Genomic DNA, 19,493 nt, shown 5'->3' with positions numbered 1-19,493 from the left:
AAAAATGATCATACTGCCACGATACCTATACTTCTTCCAGACCATCTGTCACTACATCAGACCACCTTTTTTCCGAAAATTAGAAGCCCAGATCAGAGACTTCATATGGGGAAAGGCACGTCACAGCCTGGCACTGAATATCCTGACCCTTCCGCATGATGCAGGGTGCATACAGCTCCCGGACTTTGAAAGGTACTATCTGGCAGCCCAACTCAGTCACATTACCAAATGGCTGTCGGATGAGGTCACCAACGAAACCGGCTTACTGAGTGATCTCGTCAAACCCATATACCTCAAGGAAATAATATGGGCGCCTCGGGATCGAACCGATAGAGCCCCAATACTAGCCGAATTGGGTAGACAAGTATGGGAGAGAGTTAAAACCATCACACACTCGAGGAACCCTTACTCCCCGGAAATTCCATTGATGGCAGGCATGAGAACGACACCAGCTGATGTTAATACGCTTAGGCAATGGGAGGGTCTGGGTATATACGCCTGGGGGGACATGTACGAGGATGGGGAATTTAGAGAGTTGGAATCACTGCATGAGATAGAGGGCCTACCTATGGGGCAATTTCTATGGTACCAGAAACTTAAACACGAGGCGAGGGCGAGATGGAATGACTGGCCAGAGGAACCAACAATGACCCCCCTAGTGACAGAGATGTACAACATGAGCGACGGGTGGAGGCCAGTGTCGAGAATCTACGCGCAGCTAAACGACAGGCCCAACCCCCGCGGTGCCATACTAAGGGCCAAATGGGAAACGGACACTGGCGAGGAGATCTCAGACAATGACTGGGGAAGGGCACTGCAATACCCAAAGGCAGTGTCCAGAAATGCCAGGTTCAGGCTAATCCAAATAAACGTCCTATATAGAACATATATGACCCCAAAAAGGGTAGCAAGCTTCAAACGGCAAGCGGAGGCGCACTGCCCATGGTGCACTAATGATGAAGCAGGCCTAATGCACATGTTCTGGGGGTGTGCAAAGGTAGGCACCCTTTGGGCCAACATCAAACAGGCATGCATGAAGGGCGGAGTAAGCAGATATGAGTGGACAATGAAGGAATGTCTGCTGGGCATGTATCCCAGGTTAAGCAAAATAAAACACATTGTACGGGTGATGGACATGGCATGCATACTGGCAAAAAGGGAGATAGCGATGTCGTGGAAGTAAAAAAAAGGCCCACAATACACGAGATGGAAGAGGGAAATGGAGCGATGGACGTCCGCAGAAACAGAAGCATGGGGTATAGGGATCGCCGGGGATGAGGGCGATACTAACGCTAAATTTGATGCATGGAAGGCCGTGGTGAGAGACATGTTCCTACCCTCCGATGACATGCCCCCGTGAACCAACTGGCGGGACAAGTGGTGCACAGTCACAGAAGTGCGAGGCCCATAATGAAGTAAAGAGGGAGACGCGACACGATAGGGTAGAGAGTCAACCCCACCCGCCCCCCACCGAAGAGATATGGACAGGCCACCAGTTGGATCCAAGATAACGTAGTCGCCACAATCGTTCAGCATGAGGACAGTTCAAGTTTTTCAAATGTTGTTGTTTTGTTTAGTTTGTTGTTACTTTTTTAGGAACCAATCGAACACGTTTTGAAATTGTAAAATGGCGCAAGAAATCAGTGGGAGGGGGAGATTGACACTGGTGTAATGCTAATTTCAAAATGCCAATAAAAAATATTTTAAAAAAAAATAGGCAGCAGTTAACAGACATTTACAAGTGCCAGCCGTTAGGACCGGGATAAACATATAGTGTGTTCGACCATAGGCCTTGCGTACTGAGGTTGCTGGTAAGTAAACGCGCAGTCAATGACGAACAAGCTGCCGCTGAGCCAACGCTAGCACCTTCATAATCATTACAATAACAAACAAGGACAGTTCAGAATAGTAGCAGGGCATTCATAATATTAGCAGTAGCAGCACGATAACAGCTCAGAAATAGACTAGTTTGGTACCAATAAGGCATTTTAGCGATAGTATCCAGTATTTAGCAATTCAGCAGTAATAGTTCGAGGATAGGTCAGTTCACTAGCAGCAAGGCATTAATAGGTCAGCGATTTGCTAGTTCAGTAATAGTATGGCAATAATAAATAGATCAAAAATAGGCTAGTCCCATAGCAGCAAGGTAGACATAATTTGACATCGCCCAATTTAATAAAAGTAGTGCATTAACTGACCAGGGGTAGATTAGTTCAAAGCAGTAAGTCAGTAGGAGACCCGAGTAGGCTAGTATGTTGTATGTTGGTTGTAACGTGTGTTGCTCTGCGTGGTCTTCCTCCCAGTACAGCCCCTTGCCCCCCCCCCCCCCCCAGCCTCATAAGGTGAAACTGCCAACATTGGGCTCCCCTGGCAGTAAATGGGGGCCATAAGAGAATTGTTTAACAGTCCACATCTGGTACCTTACCTAGAGTATATGAAAATCTGTATTTTAGAGCCCCCTGTAAAGCCCATGGATTATTTGGTGTGCAATTGCTTCAGACAATCCACCATTTCAAACTGGTATTTAAAAGGAAACCATTTCATTGTGGCGGCTTAATGATTCCCAGGACAATATCTCCCCTCTCAGCAGATGGCGCAAAGGAGAGGGAAGGCCTGCATGGCGAACAGTAAGGTTTGTAGTGCGATATGGCAGCACAGTCGTTAAATGTGCAAAGGCAACACAAGGATCTGGGTTTCTGGTTGTTCGGGCATTAGACTATTGGAAGGGGGCGTTGGTGGGGACAGAGGGTAAAGGGTGCTTAAGGACAAGGGGTGCGTTGGGCCCAAAGAGCCTAGTAGCCAAACGAGGGGGGTTACGCGTGGCAGCCTTGCCCCGCTCCACATCTGGAGACTACAAATACCAGAATGCAATGAGGTTAACTCCAGGATGGCCTTTTGGTTGGTTTCCTGACTGCATCAGATGGTCTTGTGATTGTGCACAGAGTAGAGAGTTTTGCAATAGCTATCTGCAGACTAATGGTTCATTTAAACGCAGGTGGCCAGCAAGGAACATGGGGGACTTAGTAATAGGCGCGCCACATACACAATAACTACCCAGGTGAAGTGTAAGGGCGCTCTCCTTGAAACCAAACAGGTACACATGAAAGGAATGGGGGTTTTAAGGGCCTGGAGGAGGGCGGGAGAGGTAGACTTGGGCATGTATCTGGGGCTTTCGGTGCATTACACAAAGGAAATGACCGTTGGCTTTCTGAACACGATTCCTTAGATGATTCATGACGCATAAGGACCCCTGATTTAAGCGAGGAATGCAAGTATGGGGACAAGAATAACTGGGATGCCCATTGAATCAGGATTACATAGGGCAGTGGGGCCATTGCATTGTGAATGCCCCAAAATTGGCAGGCAAAAGCGCAATTAAATCGGGAGCCCAAGCAACGATAGCGGAATCAGAAAATTAAAAATAAATAAATATTTTGCAACAACTTAACTTCAGTTGTTATACCCAGACAGTCATGGCAGGGTGCATACCATCATAAAGGGACTGAGGAGTCCAGGAGGAAAGTGAATACTAAAATGGGAATATTTTTAGGGAGTAGAGGCATGGGCTGGATAAAACACACTGATTACATTGAAAATGCCTGGCAGCTTTGGGGCAGATAGAGCACTTGTCCGATGTAGGTGTGGCAGTTATGTTATCGGACATAAAGGACGCGTTGGAAAGAGTGGTTTGCAAGTGAGCAGAGGTCGGGAGGGGGTGAGAAAATCAGGGCAATGAAGGGCTAAAAGCGGGAAGGCTGTCGCACCATTCACTATCGCCACCACCTACAAGCAGAAGGCCCTCCTGGCAGGGAGCACAATGGTATTTAGTGGCCCCAGCACGCCCTCTACACACAGGGCCCTCCAACGAGGAGCCCTATGGTCAAGGGCTGACCTCAGTTCAGCATGCCACCGTCTACAGACAGAGGCCATTCCTGCTAAAGAGCCAAACCCACTTGAGCTGCAATTTCTGAGACGCCTTCACGCAGGAGTGAGGGACAGGGATGGGGATCCCCAGCACAGATCATCACGCTGCCGGCCGAGTCCTGAGGGCCAGTTTGATTGAGGCAGTGTGGGAGTGGATGTGGTACGGGCGAGGGGCTATAGGGACATCTAGATTCTGCCGGTTTGGCAACCAGGTGTCTGGAGGGTGGCAGGGGTTGGGGTGGGGGGGGGGGGTCACAGCCTGCCGGCGAACAGCAGAGTCATGGCAGTCACAGGTTGGTCCCTACAGAAAGCACTGGCAGATACCGCAAGGGGACTGCACGGCCATCAACTTAGAAAGAACGACACCCAGGAGTATGAGACTCACAGTAGAGCCTGTGTAAAGGGGAGGGCAAGAGCGCTTGGAGGACCTTCCAACCCCAAAATGCGTGTGTGTGGGAGCGTATCAAAGGAGAATTAGAGAAAACAATGAATCTGAAACAAGGGGAGAGAAATGAACAAAGGGAGTTGGGGGGAAATGGGGCTCTGGCAAGTAATAAGGAATCTAAGATTGGGGTAGGGAGGGAATGGAACCTGTAAAAGAGGGACGGAAAGCAGCGGGATAGGAAGGAATTGGGGAATGGAAGGGATCAGCATATGAAGAGAATTGGGAATACAAAAATACAAAGGATGGGGACATTGGACTGCAGTGGGTATTGGGTCAAAGAGCAAGGACTGGGAAGAAAAGGGGAGGAGCGTTAGGAGCTGGTTAGGGGATAAAGAAGGGGAAGGTAATGGCTAACGGGAGCCGGGGGGAAAGGAAGCCAAAGGGGGGCTCAAGGACACTAAGGGGGGGGGGGGGGGGTAGGATGTCACGCTCAGCGCAGAATCCTGAGGCGTATCCGAGAAATGTAACATGTAAGATGACGCTTGACTTTATGTATTTTAAGTAAAGTTTGCTGTGGCAATTTCAACTTACACTCAGCCAACTGGTCCTGCCTCTTATTTGGGGATCGAGGGGCGGGGGGGGCACAGAGAATGGAACGTGGACATGATGGGGTTAATGACTGGAGTAGGGGGGGCCCTGATGGGGGGTGTCAGCGCTATGGTATAAGGAGACAGATAAGATGGAGGACACTTTGCTGCACTACAGGTAAGAGGCGGTGAGAGACCAGAGATATCCAAGAAAAAAGGGGAAAGAACAACCAGGCCTCCAGATAAGGTGCGTACCAGGCCTATTTACGCATGAAAATCTTTATTATTTTTCCGTGAACATTTACATACAGGTTGAGAGCCGAGGACAGTGCAAAGGTAAGGCCACCTCTGAAACAGAATGCATTTCTCTGAAGCCTTTCAAAAAAAGAAACTGCACACTGTGATATAAGGAATGGTTCCTTTTTCGTTCAGCTTCAGCTGTGCTGATGCTCATGGAGCAAACAGAAGCACTGTACATATTTTCCTAGAATTTTAGGATTGTATAATTAATAAGATGGGAAACTACGTTGCAATTGAGAGCCTGCAGACTATCCCTCCCATACCGTGCACCTGCTGACTGACTCCTAATTGAAAAGGACTAATTTTGTCAAAACTACATGTTACGATTCTAGCGCCCGATCTGTTAACTCTCCTTACTTGCTGCCATACTACTATTGCCACACCTCATCTAACGAACACCACTCTCACTCCCTAGCCTTCCACTATCCTGCTACGAGCAAATATCCATGTGATGTACGCTTATGACTACGCGCTCCAATCTTGCTTGCAGCACCTTGCCCAGTTTGATGAATGCTTAAATGCTGCACCTTGCCCAATTTGCTTATTTGGTTGTTGCACCCTGCCCAATGTTCTGATTATTTGGTTGCTGCACCCTGCCCAATTTGCTGATTTGGTTGTTGCACCCTGCCCAATTTGTTGAATGCTGCACCTTGCCCAATTTGCTGATTATTTGGTTGCTGCACCTTACCTAATGTACTGAAAACTCAGATTGTACACCTTGCCCAATTTACTGAAATCTCTGCCCAGTGCCAAGCCGAAGCATGGCTGCGGACCAGCCTTGCTCATCAGGTTCATTCATCATGGCAAGGAATGGCCTCGCCCGTTTATGGTGTGCCTGCCACCACCCCCTCACCTACCCCTTTCTTACCAAAAGCCTCCCCTTTCCCTGCACCAAACCTCACACATCAGATTATTACAACAGCGAGACCCCAGGTGTCACCGTCTCAGACCCCCCTCATTCCACACGTCCGATATCTGGACCTATAAAAAAAAATCATCAAGGACTGGCCCTCACCATACCCAAAAGTACACCATAACCCCTGCGCTATCTATCCACATACCCACCTCGCAAACACCCAAAACACCACAGATTCTGAATACACCAGTCGCAATGCTGACTACACTTCAGCAATCCCATAGTCCACCTTCGCCTACAAGGGTGACCCTGCCCACTTCTGCCTACCCAACATTACGCACAAGTGGAAATAACTCAAAAAACCTAAAGGACCACAATACCAATACCAAGAAAGCTGACCACACAGACTCTGTACTACATCTGAAATGTGTCCTCATCAATGCAAGATCTATCACAGCACACGCATTAGACATTGCAGAGCTTATCAATGCTAATGATTTAGATATTCTGGCAGTCACAGAAACTTGGCCCCATACAGCCTCTGGCTCATCCCGACCACTAGCCATCCCAGAGGGATACACTATTTATAGGAAGGACAGAACTACAGCTAAAGGAGGCGGAGTAGCTCTCTTAGCTAAAAACACCTTTGATATCAGAAGAATTCCCTATCACCTCGGGTGAAGTAATCACCTTAAAAATTGAACTTACACACACATGTACCTGCACTATCCACATTGTCTATAGACCTCCAGGTCCTTTAGCCACCTTCGAAGACGACATATCTCTCCTAGCCCTAAATATGAAACCACAATCCAAAGCCATCCTCCTAGGTGACTTTAACCTCGGCCTGAACATTCCTGTAGACACCCATGAAGGCTTCCTAGCCCAAGGATTCTCTCACTGCATCTGCTCACCGACCCACGAGAAAGGACGCACACTGGATCGCAGACACTGTGTCACTGACATCCTATCTAACACTCCTTCACCATGGTCTGACCATAATACTATAATAACCAAACCTACTAAACCTCCTATACTCCACTCTACGTCACCAACCAGAAGCTTAAAAAATATCAACCGTGACAACATGCTCCCTCTCTTATCATCAATAACAAACTCTACTTACCCAGATGCTGGTCCGTCTCTATTAGTCAATCAGTATAAAAAATCATTGCTAATAGCCATTGAAAATGTTGCTCCATTGAAAGCCAAAAAAGTTAAACCACAATACAAAACCTTGCGAGCGACCAAAAGGACAAAGCAACTAGCTAAAAACACCAACATCTGTAGATAAAACCCTCCTTCAGACACTAGCCAATAATTACAATAAAGCCATCATCAAAGCCAAAAGTGGCTCATATAATCAGAGAATTCAGAAGGCCCAATCAAATTCTAGAGAATTATTCGCCATTATCCATGAGTTGGAATCACCAACCCCGACTGACCATTCCATCAAAGAACAGCAATGGTTCACTAATGTGCAAAAGGCCCTACCAGACAAAAATCACCCTGATGCAAAGAAAAAAAAAAAAAAAATCCACACCTTAACTTAGACCTTGCCCCCCAAACTACACCTCTGCCTCAGAACCACACGCGACAAATTCACGCTCAAGCATGTGTCCCTAGCCGAAACTAGTAACATCAAAGGTCTAAAACCTTTGAGATGTAAAAGCCCTGCCTTGTTCATAATGTGCTAATGAAATAGCACCTTTTATCACCTCCATCATTAACAGTTCATTTGCCACCAATTCAGTACCTGATAAGCATGGGTATTTAAAAAAATAAAAAACAAAAAACAAAAACAGCAAACTACCCTTGACCCGAACATCTCAACCAATTTCCGACCGATCAATACAGTCCAATTTTTACTAAAATCGTCGACCGTGCAGCATACCTGCAGATCCAATAATTCTTGGAAATTAACACACTTCTAGGACGGAGACAATCTGGGTTTAGACCTGGACATGGAACAGAGATGACTCTACTGAATTGAAATTGTATTAATAATCGCACTCATACACAAGTGTTTCAGAGCGCAACAAGGCAAAAGACAGAGGATATCTCTGCATCCTTCTCCTACTAGACCTCTCTGCAGCTTTTGATTTGGTCAATCACAAAATCCTATGCCACCATCTAGAAACTGCGGTACACTTGAAGCCATCAAATGGATTGAATCCTTTTTGTCCAACCGCACAATGAGAGTCTTCTCTACTTCATCAGCAGCCTCACCAGTCCCAGTAACATGCGGCGTACCGCAAGGTTCCTGCGTTTCACCAAATTTGTATAATGCCTTCACAAAAGTAACTATTTGACAAAATGGGTATTACATATACCAACTATGCAGACGATACGCAAATACTCATAACCATCACAGGTTGCTATGACACCGACAACCGCAAGGCTTGGATGGTGCAAAATGAATTATGCCTCAATGATGGCAAGACAAGAGTTAATCTTAATAGGAAACAAAACAAAGCTAAATAACCTCCCAAAATAATACAAATCTTTCAATATCAATGGCAATACTATCAATGTCGCCAACTAAATAAAAACCTTGGGAGTCTACAATGACTCTTCCCTCACCCTTACTAGGCAAGTCAACACCATTGTCTCATCGGCAGCCTATACGTCTAAATTTACTAGACTGAGTAGACAGTTCCTCTCAACTAATAACAGCATCACTTTAGCAAGAACACTGATCCTTTCGAGGGTAGACTATTGTAACCTTTATTTGCAGGATCTAGTACTAGAAACGAATGCTATCAGAGCTGCACTGAACATACCTAAGAATGAGCACATCTTTTAAACCAGACTACTTATTCACTGGCTTTCTGTCCAAGACAGGATCAAATTCAAAATGCTTACCCACCCCCACAAATGTCTCGCCAACAATGCACCAGCTTACCTCACCAATCAAATTGTCAAAACTCAGTACAACAGACCTACTCGAGCTTCATACGCTAACCTCGTTGCTACACCCAGATATAAAAGACGGAAAGCAGGGAGAGTGCGGGGATTGGGGGGGTCCAGCTTCTCTGTAGTAGCAGACAAACTGTTGAACACCTTGCCACCCCATCTAAGAAACGACCTCTCTCTCTGGTCTTTCCGAAAATGCTTGAAAACCAAACTTTTCAGCCTAGACTCCCAATATTGATTCAGGAGACCTAGATTAGACAGTCCACTCTCAATTAACTACCCATCACCACAATGAGGTTCGGAAGGCACACCTACACACCCATCATTGCCTGGCTTCAAGTTCAATCATACATGTTTTTATTATCTGCTCACCTGCACTCTGTTTTTGAATATCTGTAAACGTGCACTCTAAGTCTGTAACATGTCAAGCTGTAATTGTAAAACCTGAAGTTTCTCTCACGTAACCAATTTAAGATTTGCGCCTAGATGCCTCTGGGTTATGTGCATGTTACAAATGTCAAAATAAACAATGTAATTCACACTCCAATTAAAATGATGACTACACACAGTATAGTTTACATCCATTCAACCTTGCAGTGAATGGGCTACATTACTATAAATGGTCAGTGGCAGTAGAGTCTTTGCTCAATGGTGAGTGATTGACATTACACCAATCACAGGTGTTCGAGCCTCTCAAATCTTCAAGACTCTTATTAAAACATCCAAAAACGGACTTTCCAGGAAGTGCAAGCACTGTTCAAAAACAAACTAATTAAAGTTACATTGGTAATTGAAATAGAAATTCAGCAAAACCTGCCCCTCTGATAATCCAGATAGGTATTTAACTTTATGTAGCGCTTCATAAATGGTTCGTCCAACATCTAGGTTCTGTGATTATTATACCTCAGTCGATACTCAGTTAACCAACCTCTGAAGGATGTTAGCCAATTAGATAGCTCAGCCGGTTGAGCACTTGTTCCTGCAATCTGTGCATTATCTGTAGGTTGCAGGTTCGAATCCGGCAAGGCCAACTCAGCCTTTAATTCTTTCGTGGTTGATAAAGGAGTATCGACTTTGGTTTGGTGATAATTGTGATAAATATGTTCTATGTACAGAGCTATATAAATAACCATTTGACCGTTAGATTAGAATTTAGCATGGAGCCTCTGTGCACTGTTGTATCGTAACATTGCCACACCATTAGGTAGTAATAGCTCCAGGAAATGAGGACTTGCATTAAGCTATCAAACCTCAAAACACACAATACCATTCATGTTTGCTTTAGTATGTAATTGGCTAGGTTTTTGTGATTTTAACATTTAAATATATAGAGGAGAGATCAAATGTCCAGACCTTAGAGAAATAATGAAAGGTGTATTCTGTCACAATGCAGAAAGCTGCTACATAGTAATGTTTTCCATACAGTTTTTGCACACGTCGGCTGGATGTCACATACATTTTACTCTCTTGCAAAGGAAAAAAGTCATTTTTACTCTTAAAATCACATTTACTCTCAAAGTTTAAAAATGGGGAGTAAAATACTCCCACCTCAAAATCTTTTCTGGAGCACCGAGTACAACCATCTGAAGGGACCAGAAAGTCAAAAGCGACCTAGCCTTGGGTTGTGGCTCATGAGATGAGGGTTATCAGAAACTAGACCGGTGTTAGCGATGCAATCACTCTTGCAACAGCCTCTCAGTTCAGCTCCCCTCCCTCTTGCTGCTCGGTCGCGCCCACCTCTGTTCGAGTGTCAACAGTTCTCACTCCATGCAATTTACACAACTGAAACCCACACACAGCAGTAACCAGAGCCTACTGTAATGTGCCAATTCCCCTTGCCTGTCGAGTTGTGCACCTAGTCTCACACACAACACTCATTCACTCCCAATCTTTTCAGTCGGTCAAGATCATCTACATACAGTACCCACTCGTCCATTCCCCGGTTCAGAAAACCTTAGCTTGACATGTACAATTCCTCATTACGCATATAAAGACGAGTAGCATAGTGAATATGCACCATTAGAATTGGATCGGGTCAAAAAAGTCACACTGCGCTAATACTCCGACTAAAGTAATTAGGGTTCATACAAACACGTACTTCTCATGCTTTCTTTTTCTCCAAACGAAGAACATCACACGTTTCTCCAACATCTCGCTGATAAAAAAAGTGAAGGGGAGTAATAGCTTGTTAAGTCTATTTTTGATACATTTTTGCAGTGTTCTTTTTTGTAGTATTATATAGCAACTAAAGCCACTGAAATATTTACGTTATACTTAAATCAAGTGACCCAAGATTAGCAATAGATACATGTAGTAAATTGTAAGCAAAGCAACTGGTCACCATGAGTAATTAAAAAAAAGCATCATGTTGCATTATCCATCTGACACCACTGTAAATTTCTTTCACATCTGTGACTGCATGTTTGCAGTTGCATTTGACTTCGCCTTTTAAGTGAAGGGATTTTCCAAAACTGTTTGTGGCCCGCCCTTTACAATCTAGGATAAAGAGATCAGGGAAGGCTGGCTTAAAAATGAAAGTGAGCATAGAACAATATCATTTTTCTTACTCTACAAACTGTGTACAGGCATAGTAAAGAACGCACACCAGGAAATTGTTGCAAGAGTCCTACAACATTCCCCTAAATTAAATAATCACAGCATATGCCAAGTTTTCACCCATAACGGGAGACATGCATTTGTAAAATGATATACGTTTTAATAAAAATGTTTTAGGAAATAAAATCCCCACCCCATTTTGGAAGATGCTGCATGCATAACGAACATCAGTTTAAAGAAACTGGTATAGAATGCCAGGCTGGTGATAGGCAAGGATTAGCCATAACATACAGCGTTGGATCCAATAACATTAGCAGTTCAGACACACCTCAGCTATAAGACTGCACAAACACTTCATTGTGTAATATCAAATGTTCCCAGGTGGAGTTTTCTGCAGCCTGTCTTTCCATGCAAATGATTGCAATATAAATAACAGTCCTTACGTGTAAACAGACTAATATATCCTTTTGCAGTAAATTTCTAAATTTGAGTTTCAAATGCCACGTAATTTCTTAAAGGATAACTGTAAAATAACTGCAACTTGCTACAAGATTCACACGTGCCCAGCTGCCCATCATACACTCCGAGTAGCCTCAAGTTCCACTCAGACTTAGTTCGGTTAAAAGCATAAATGTTCAAAGAGAGAAGAACGACGAGTTGGGGACAGAAAGGTTCAGTTTTTGAGTGGATAGTGCCTTTGTCAAGAAAATAACATAACCTTGACATGTCTACACTGCAGGGTTCACTTTTGGCTCCCCAGGCCAACTGATGCCGAGCAAACACCTATATGAATTGAACTGTTTGGCAACACATGAAGAAAATGGATTAAAAACAAATAAATAAAAGCTCGCTTTAGAAAGACCACTCTGAGCCGCAGAGCTGTCTTTCTAAATCGAACTGTCAGCTAGGCAGAGCGAGACCCAGAGGAGGAGCCGCGGGACTGTCAGGTGAGTCAGAGTGTCAGGTCAGTGAGAGTGAGACCGTCAGTCACTGTAAATTCCTGCCATCAGGTATGGACACAAATATATAGTTATATATTTGTGTATGTACCTTACTATGGTTTGTGTACTTTTCAAGCCATCTTTTATAAACATAGAAATATGTAACATATTTCTATGTTTATAAAAGATGGATTGCATAGTACACAAACCATAGTAATGTATGCACACAAACAAATGCTTCCATGCATTACAAATATATAAATGCTTGCATGTATTTATAGAATTTGTTTGCGTACCTTACTATGGCTTATGTACTTTTTTAGGGCACGCCCATCCCGCAAGCCACACCACCAAATGAGGGCCCGCCCACCCCCCGCAATTTCTTACCCCACTTAAAGCCCTTGCTATATGATCACATATTCAGCGCTGGCCAATGCCCGGCTTTCGCCGGATCCAAGATCCAGCATCATATCTGTTAGGGAGAATTCTCAAAAATGTGCTACTTCCCTCTACCTTAGAGATCCCCAGCAACTTCGCTGGATTTTTTTAACCTGGAGAGATTGAGACCCTTTTTCCCCACTCTCTCATGTATTTTATGCAATGTTATATATACACTGTTTTTTTTAGGTTAGGGAGTCCAACCAACTCCATAGGCATCATCTTTTACAATGGTATCACAAAGCACCTTCAGTGCAGTGACACAGGGAAGTCTTTCAGATTTCCCAAGGTTTAAATACCTTCTCTGGGATCAACTACTGTTTCCCAGAACAGTGGAGTGAAATTGACTTCTTAGCCCTGTAAATTTCTAGACCCAGCACACCCTATTTTACACTAGAGTGCTGGAGGGGTTACTTAGTATCCCTATGTCTAGTAACTCATGTAACAATCAAATGTTACCCTTCCTCTCAGAATGACTGGTGGCAGTGGTTTTACAATGAACTACCATGATTTAACCCAACCGCGAACTGTTCGCAGCTCCAGCAACGTTAAATCGTGGGAGCCATGTTTTTCAAGATGACGTCTGAGCCTCCTTTTGTTAAAATGGGTCCTGGTCTTTTTTCGCCATTTCTTTGCGGAAAGGTCCTTCAAGTTTTTCTCTGCGCGCCAAACCAGGTTTGGTCTCTTTGTTCATTCACCTTGGACAGGCTTGAGGAGTGAAACCTGCCTCTGGCTCCAGAGTGTCTGGCATAGGCAGGAAGTGAGGAAGGTGCCCGAAACTCCCTGTGCTTAGCCTCCTAGGAGACCCAAATGCACGCTGTGGTGATTGGCTGGCTGACTGTCCGGCAAGGACAGTCACGCTACTGATTGAGTGGCAGCTAGGCTGGAATGAATGGTAGAGAACTTAATAAAAGGCAAGTCTCTTGGCTTGAGAAGGCAGAGTCGACCACTGGATGAACTGAAGAAGAGCTTGAAGAGGACGGCTGCTGCAACTCCTGGACCGTTGGTTTGCCCGGAGAAGCCCTGCTGCAGGTCCGAATCGCCAAGTTCGCATCGACAGAGAAGCCTTGCAAAGGACGACTTCTCCCTTTGAGTTGGTAGGACCAATCAACTCCCAAGTAAGCCACCTGGACACCCATCTAAGAGATGGTTGCATTTTCTCAGAGTGCTGCAGGAAAATGTAGAGCCAGGGAGAGGGACACCAGATTGTGTGCGTTGCTTGTAAGCTGGCCGAAAGCTTTTGGAAGATCCTCCGGACTCGCATGAAGCAAGACTGACCAAGCCGGACCCCCCTCAGTTGAGTGCGGGACCTCAGATGTGAGGAAAGTCCACCTTAACAGTCAGGAACCGCGCTTATTGTCCCCCAAAGTCCTCCCGCTTGTCCCTCACGACTGAGGCCCAGGAACAGCGAGATCTGCAGAGCTGTACAGGAACAGAAGTCTTCAGCTGCATCTTTTTCTTCTTCACTAAGGTACTGTAAAACTAGCTTAAGAGAACTTACCTCTTACTGTGGAAGTGCTTGTAACTTCTGCAACTCACAAGGCTAATCAGCTTGTGGCCCTACATGTATTCTTCTTGTTCTCAAAAACTCCTAAGAACTTGTGCAAAGACCTGTCCATTTACGTACCTGAAGTGCTACATCCTATACAAAGACTTTGGCCTATTGACTTTGGCTTAGCCTATTGAATTTAATGACTCTTCTAAGAGCTAACTGAAATATAATAACATTTGCCTTTTACTTACTTTTCAAAGAGTATTCTGTATGCCAACAGTAAGGTATTAATGTCACCAGCACCCTTGTTACTGAAGTCACCTGTGGGTGTAGGTTGTGTCTGTGGGCCATCCCAAAAGGGCCTTGTCTGATCCAGAGTGAACAGTACTGAAGTATATTTGTGTGTTACTAGTCTATTGCTACCTTCTGACGAAGGGTTTATAATTGACTGATAAATAAATGATAAATGTTTTAAGCAAGAAACCTTGAGTGTAAGAGTTTATTTGAATACCTGTAAATCTTTGTGTAACTCCACTACAGCTCACATTTCCCCTCTTGAGATAAGCCTGGCTGCTCAACACACTACCAAAACTGTAGTACAAGCTTATACCAAAGGTTGGGTTGCCTATACCTGTAGTCATAGTTGTTTGTAGTGTTCCCAGAGGGTACTGCATACAAACTTTGACTAACAATATCTCTAGCCGGATCTCGGGATCCGGCTGATCCGGCTTGCCTCTGCCTCAGCCGTGGCCAACAACCCACTCAAAGCCTTGTTAGAGACTTTTCGGTAGGCCCTGTCCCTCAGAGGGAAGGGGCTAGGGCGCACCGAAAAAACCTTTTCTCAATGTCCCTATGTTTATTAATTGATTGTCAATCAGTGACCAGAGGGATAGGGAGAAAAGTTTCCCTGTGCCCAATAAAGAATAACACAACGCCGGGCCGCACACACACAATACAAGAACAGCAGGGGACTCCATTCACAGGAACAAACACACACACACACACCAACTGAGTCCCCTGCTGTTTACATATTGTGTGCAGCCGGACATGTTGCTCTTCACCAATGGCAAATAATGGGCACTTTGCCTCCACCCCAAGTCACTAGGATGCAAATTTATCGGTCTGATACTTAGGTTTGCATGGACGTGAGCTGGAGGCAAAGAGCCCTTTGATGCTCCCCTGCAGCTCTGGGCCCTGCACCAGCTCCCTTGTTGTTGGGGTTGGAGGGGGGACTGTAGGGGTGCAGTGCTCCCACTGGTACTATCTGCGGAGGGCCAAAAGGGGTATAAAAATTGAAACAGTCGGGCTGATTCCAGCGCTCCTCACCGAGTACAAATGGGATATATGAAAGGCAGCGAAACTAAAGTCTATTACCCTTAGACTGCAAAGGGAAGCAAAACTTGTATAGTATCTATTAGACCTTGTGGTGTTTCGCGCTTTTGCAATGAATTTTATTGCTTCAGTTGCTTTTGTGGTTTCAGAAACTTGTAAAAAATAAAAGAAATTGAGCCAGTTGACTACTTAGCCTTGGTTTTATTTCGATAACTCCATTTCAAACTAAGAGCTGTTGCATCACAGCTTTTGATTATACAAATTGCAAATTCAATGTTGTTGTCACTCAAATTCTAATTGTTGAAGAATGCTGTTGCTTCACAGTATTGGCTTCCTTATATTCAAAGACTTGTTTGTATACAAATATAGATGCTGTTACTTCACAGTCAGATATAATTTGTTGCGAGTCCAAATCCTCTTGGTCTAAACCCAGTTCAATGATCTTGTTACATAGACACAATTGTTACGACTCTTGTTACATCACAGAGATAGCTTCCTTGCATTCAGAAGCTTTCTTGCGTACAATTTTAGGTACTGTTTCTTCACAGTTTGGTGTGGTTGTTGTGAACCTATATCATCATAATGTAAACCCAACACGTGTTTCACCGTCTGGTGATTAGACGGATCTTTAGGGGGTTTTAAGTTGGAAATAATTCTTTAGAAGGTTACTGACTTGCACATAATAGGTATTGCTGTTGATATTGTGAGGTTAAGCCTGATAAAAAAAAAATCAAAAGAAAGAAGGGAAAAAAAGAGAAGAACACAACAAAAAGGAAGAAAGTATTACTTTTTGTTTTAGAGAAAAAAAATCCAATTGACTCGGTTGGTTACTATTCATTAATTGCTATTTCACTAGAAATATGGGTGTTTGTAAAGGACTGATTTGTTTGTTGTTTACTTTGCGGTAGACTAAATATTTTGGAAACACTTACTAAAGCAGCCGTTTTCTGTTAAGTAAACTAGTACATTCTAAAATTGGTACCGTCAGTGTTGCCTGTAGCTGCTTGCAAAAGAGGCCCTGTGTAAAAACACAAATTGTGTTTCTTATAGATGGTGCCTGTCATTTGTCATTTTATAACACGGCATAACATTCTGGTGTGCGATATAGATATCTGTATCATATATACGGAATTGTGCTTCTTACCTCGGTGTAGAGCGTAAAAATAGAAGAGAATAGGTACGATTTCTTCTTCGGTACGATAGCCGTGTGTTGGTATTGTGAAACGCTGCCCGTTATGACCCGGAAGAGTATGCACAGGATCTCGCGCAAAAGCGTGTAGATCACGCGAGTGTGTTCGTAAGTATGAGTGATAATAGGCGCCATGTTGGAGCGGAGTGACGGCTATGGTGGACTTATATGTTTGTCGCTCTATCTCAATATTATTGGGAACTGGATTATTATATCCCCAAATGAAAATATAATTTGGGAAGTACACTATAATGAAGAAAAATGTATACTGATAAAAGCGAAAGGAGAAAGAAATCTCAAAAATTCATGTATGTACACATCATTACCGCATGGTGCGCCAGAATGCTATTAGAGAAAAAGTCATGTACTGAGGATTTCTGCTTGGTAGATGTCTCTCATAATTGATAGTCACACTTCAGACTTACACAAACACCCATTATCTCATGGTAGAGTGTTATTTTCGAGGCTAAGTAGTGCAATTTAGAAATGAAAAGAGTGGATAAAAAGGCAGACGGAAACAATTTTGTGTGTGCCAATAGCTCAAACCCAAACACGGCTGCATTGTAAGTTCTCACCTTGAGGAAGATAGATTATAATTAATGTTATTACAAGTTTTGCCAAATAGGCCCATACATACTCGGAGCCTGTTTTAACTGAAAAACAGACAGAACTTCGTAAACATTATCTAGTTCATTTGAACAGTACATATACAAAACAGTTTCAAATTCACTGTAAAAAATGGTGTAACTCATGGTCCATTGCAAAAGCGCGAAACACCACAAGGTCTAATAGATACTATACAAGGAGGGCCAGAAGGGCTAGGAATTCAAATGCCAGTCTTGCTACTCTGAAAGCCCAGCAGGGCTGGAAAAGTAGGTCACCTGTGTAGGCGAGTCAAGTGTTAGTCTGGTGTTTATGAAAGGCGAGCAGTGCTAAAGGAGGGGGTTAAAATGATATGCTTGTCAAACAGCTTAATAACAAATAAATGTGTCTATTCTGCTGACAGCAGTTATTAGGAAATTAAACTGTGGGTTCATGGGTGCCAACTTTTGATTTTCACTGCAGGGACAGAAATACTCCAGCCCTGAATATATGAAAGCGACCACCCCAACCCATGCCCTGACTAACCACATTTTATAGCACTTTTTCATAAGGAATTGCAAAAAGTAATACAATTAACAACCAGTTTTTAATATAACCTCTCAGCAACGGTCACTCAACCTGCTGAGCTACCCTGCTATTCTTATACTGTAGAGCTGTTTATGGATCCCTTAATGTTATAAAAATCACTGCATTACCAACAGCATTTTGGGTGCAGCAGTGCCCTGGAACTGATGTACAGTGTGGCGTTAGGAAAGAAGCAGCATGACAGATATTGCACCATTTTTAAACATTTCCTTAGTTCAACTACAGGCTCCGCCCTCTCGGAACTCCGCTCACTCCAAACTCCGCCCCCAGCCCTTGTGAGTAATTCTCAAAGTACGCATATCTTATGCCGCCCTGGCACCCGCAATTCCTTGGGCTGGCCCTTGTTGTAACTTTGAGCTACATCACATATTTAAAAGCAATTCTCAAAGTACGAAAAACATGAAAGCCTCTGGGGTAAACCGAGAGGGACGCAGATAGGGTCTCAAGCTTCCATGGAGCGGGGCCCACAGCTTAATAACCTTTAACTTTCTGCCCTGTGTGAATCAAACTTCCTCACCCATCCACTTTCATTTTCGTTTTGCTAGTTGCTCCGAAACACCCCCACCCTTGCCCAAGCCGTCATTTCTTAACTTAGCTCGGCCTTTCACGACTGGCCATTTGTTGGAACAGTGTCCACAGGCCAGGTCAGCCTGCCTTCTCACCTTTGCCTTACGCACCGCCTGGGCTGTACCCCGGAGATGTACCCAGATACGTTGGGCCCCGTTGAACCTTTGCTGGAGAGGGCCCTGCGACCCCAGCACGGTAAGCGAGACCTGGAAGAGTTGCTGCACATGATGTCGCCGAGACTCCAGTTGCTCGACTTGAGCTTCAGGGGCGGTAAACTCATCCTGTGTCTCGAACGCTGCCATCGCATATCTGTACACTGCATTCAGCGCCTGCCACGCAGCGCCATGATCGCTGCGTGACAACAACTTCAAACCTCAAACCCCGACTCCGCCCACAGTGAAGTCACCGGATGACGCGGGGCACGTGACGCGGAAATAATAAAGTGAATCCCTGCCGAACTCCTTCGTTTTCTTTGTAGATGTTTTTAAGCACACAGCACCAGAATCATACGCGGCCGTTTCTAGACAATATTGCGGCCAGGGCGAAACACAAGAAGCACTGCGCTCTCCAAAGTCATTAAGTCATGCCAATATAAATACCTTCTTATTGACTCGTACTTAAAACGAAGTGGACAAAATATACAATAGAAACAGAAATTAATTTTCATTATTGTATGTTTATGTTCATCGCCTAAATGAAGGCCCTTTTCCTAGATGTTGCTGCCGCAAAAGCATCTATTGCTGTGTTAACGATTTTTTAAACAATTTTGGCCAATATGTCTCTTCAGTTAGTGAAACCACACTCAAATGCTCGGAAGATCGG

General features: G+C 44.3%; 1 protein-coding gene across 2 annotated transcripts in view; it reads right to left on the bottom strand.

The window, feature by feature from the left end:
- Positions 1 to 19,053, bottom strand: part of N4BP1 (NEDD4 binding protein 1) — a 510,620-nt gene extending 491,567 nt beyond the window's left edge. For both annotated transcript variants that reach the window (XM_069607045.1, XM_069607047.1), the window contains exon 1: positions 18,767 to 19,053. In XM_069607045.1, the coding sequence (XP_069463146.1) occupies positions 18,767 to 18,973 (207 nt within the window). In that variant the 5' untranslated portion in view covers positions 18,974 to 19,053. The remainder of the gene's footprint in view (positions 1 to 18,766) is intronic.
- Between the last annotated feature and the right edge of the window lie 440 nt (positions 19,054 to 19,493).

This window comes from Ambystoma mexicanum, chromosome 1p (genome assembly GCF_040938575.1).
Source record: "Ambystoma mexicanum isolate Mex_15411 chromosome 1p, UKY_AmexF1_1, whole genome shotgun sequence".
Classification (NCBI taxonomy): domain Eukaryota; kingdom Metazoa; phylum Chordata; class Amphibia; order Caudata; family Ambystomatidae; genus Ambystoma; species Ambystoma mexicanum.
The sequence above is the reverse complement of the archived record's forward strand: the minus strand, read 5'-3'. Positions and strand labels throughout refer to the sequence as shown.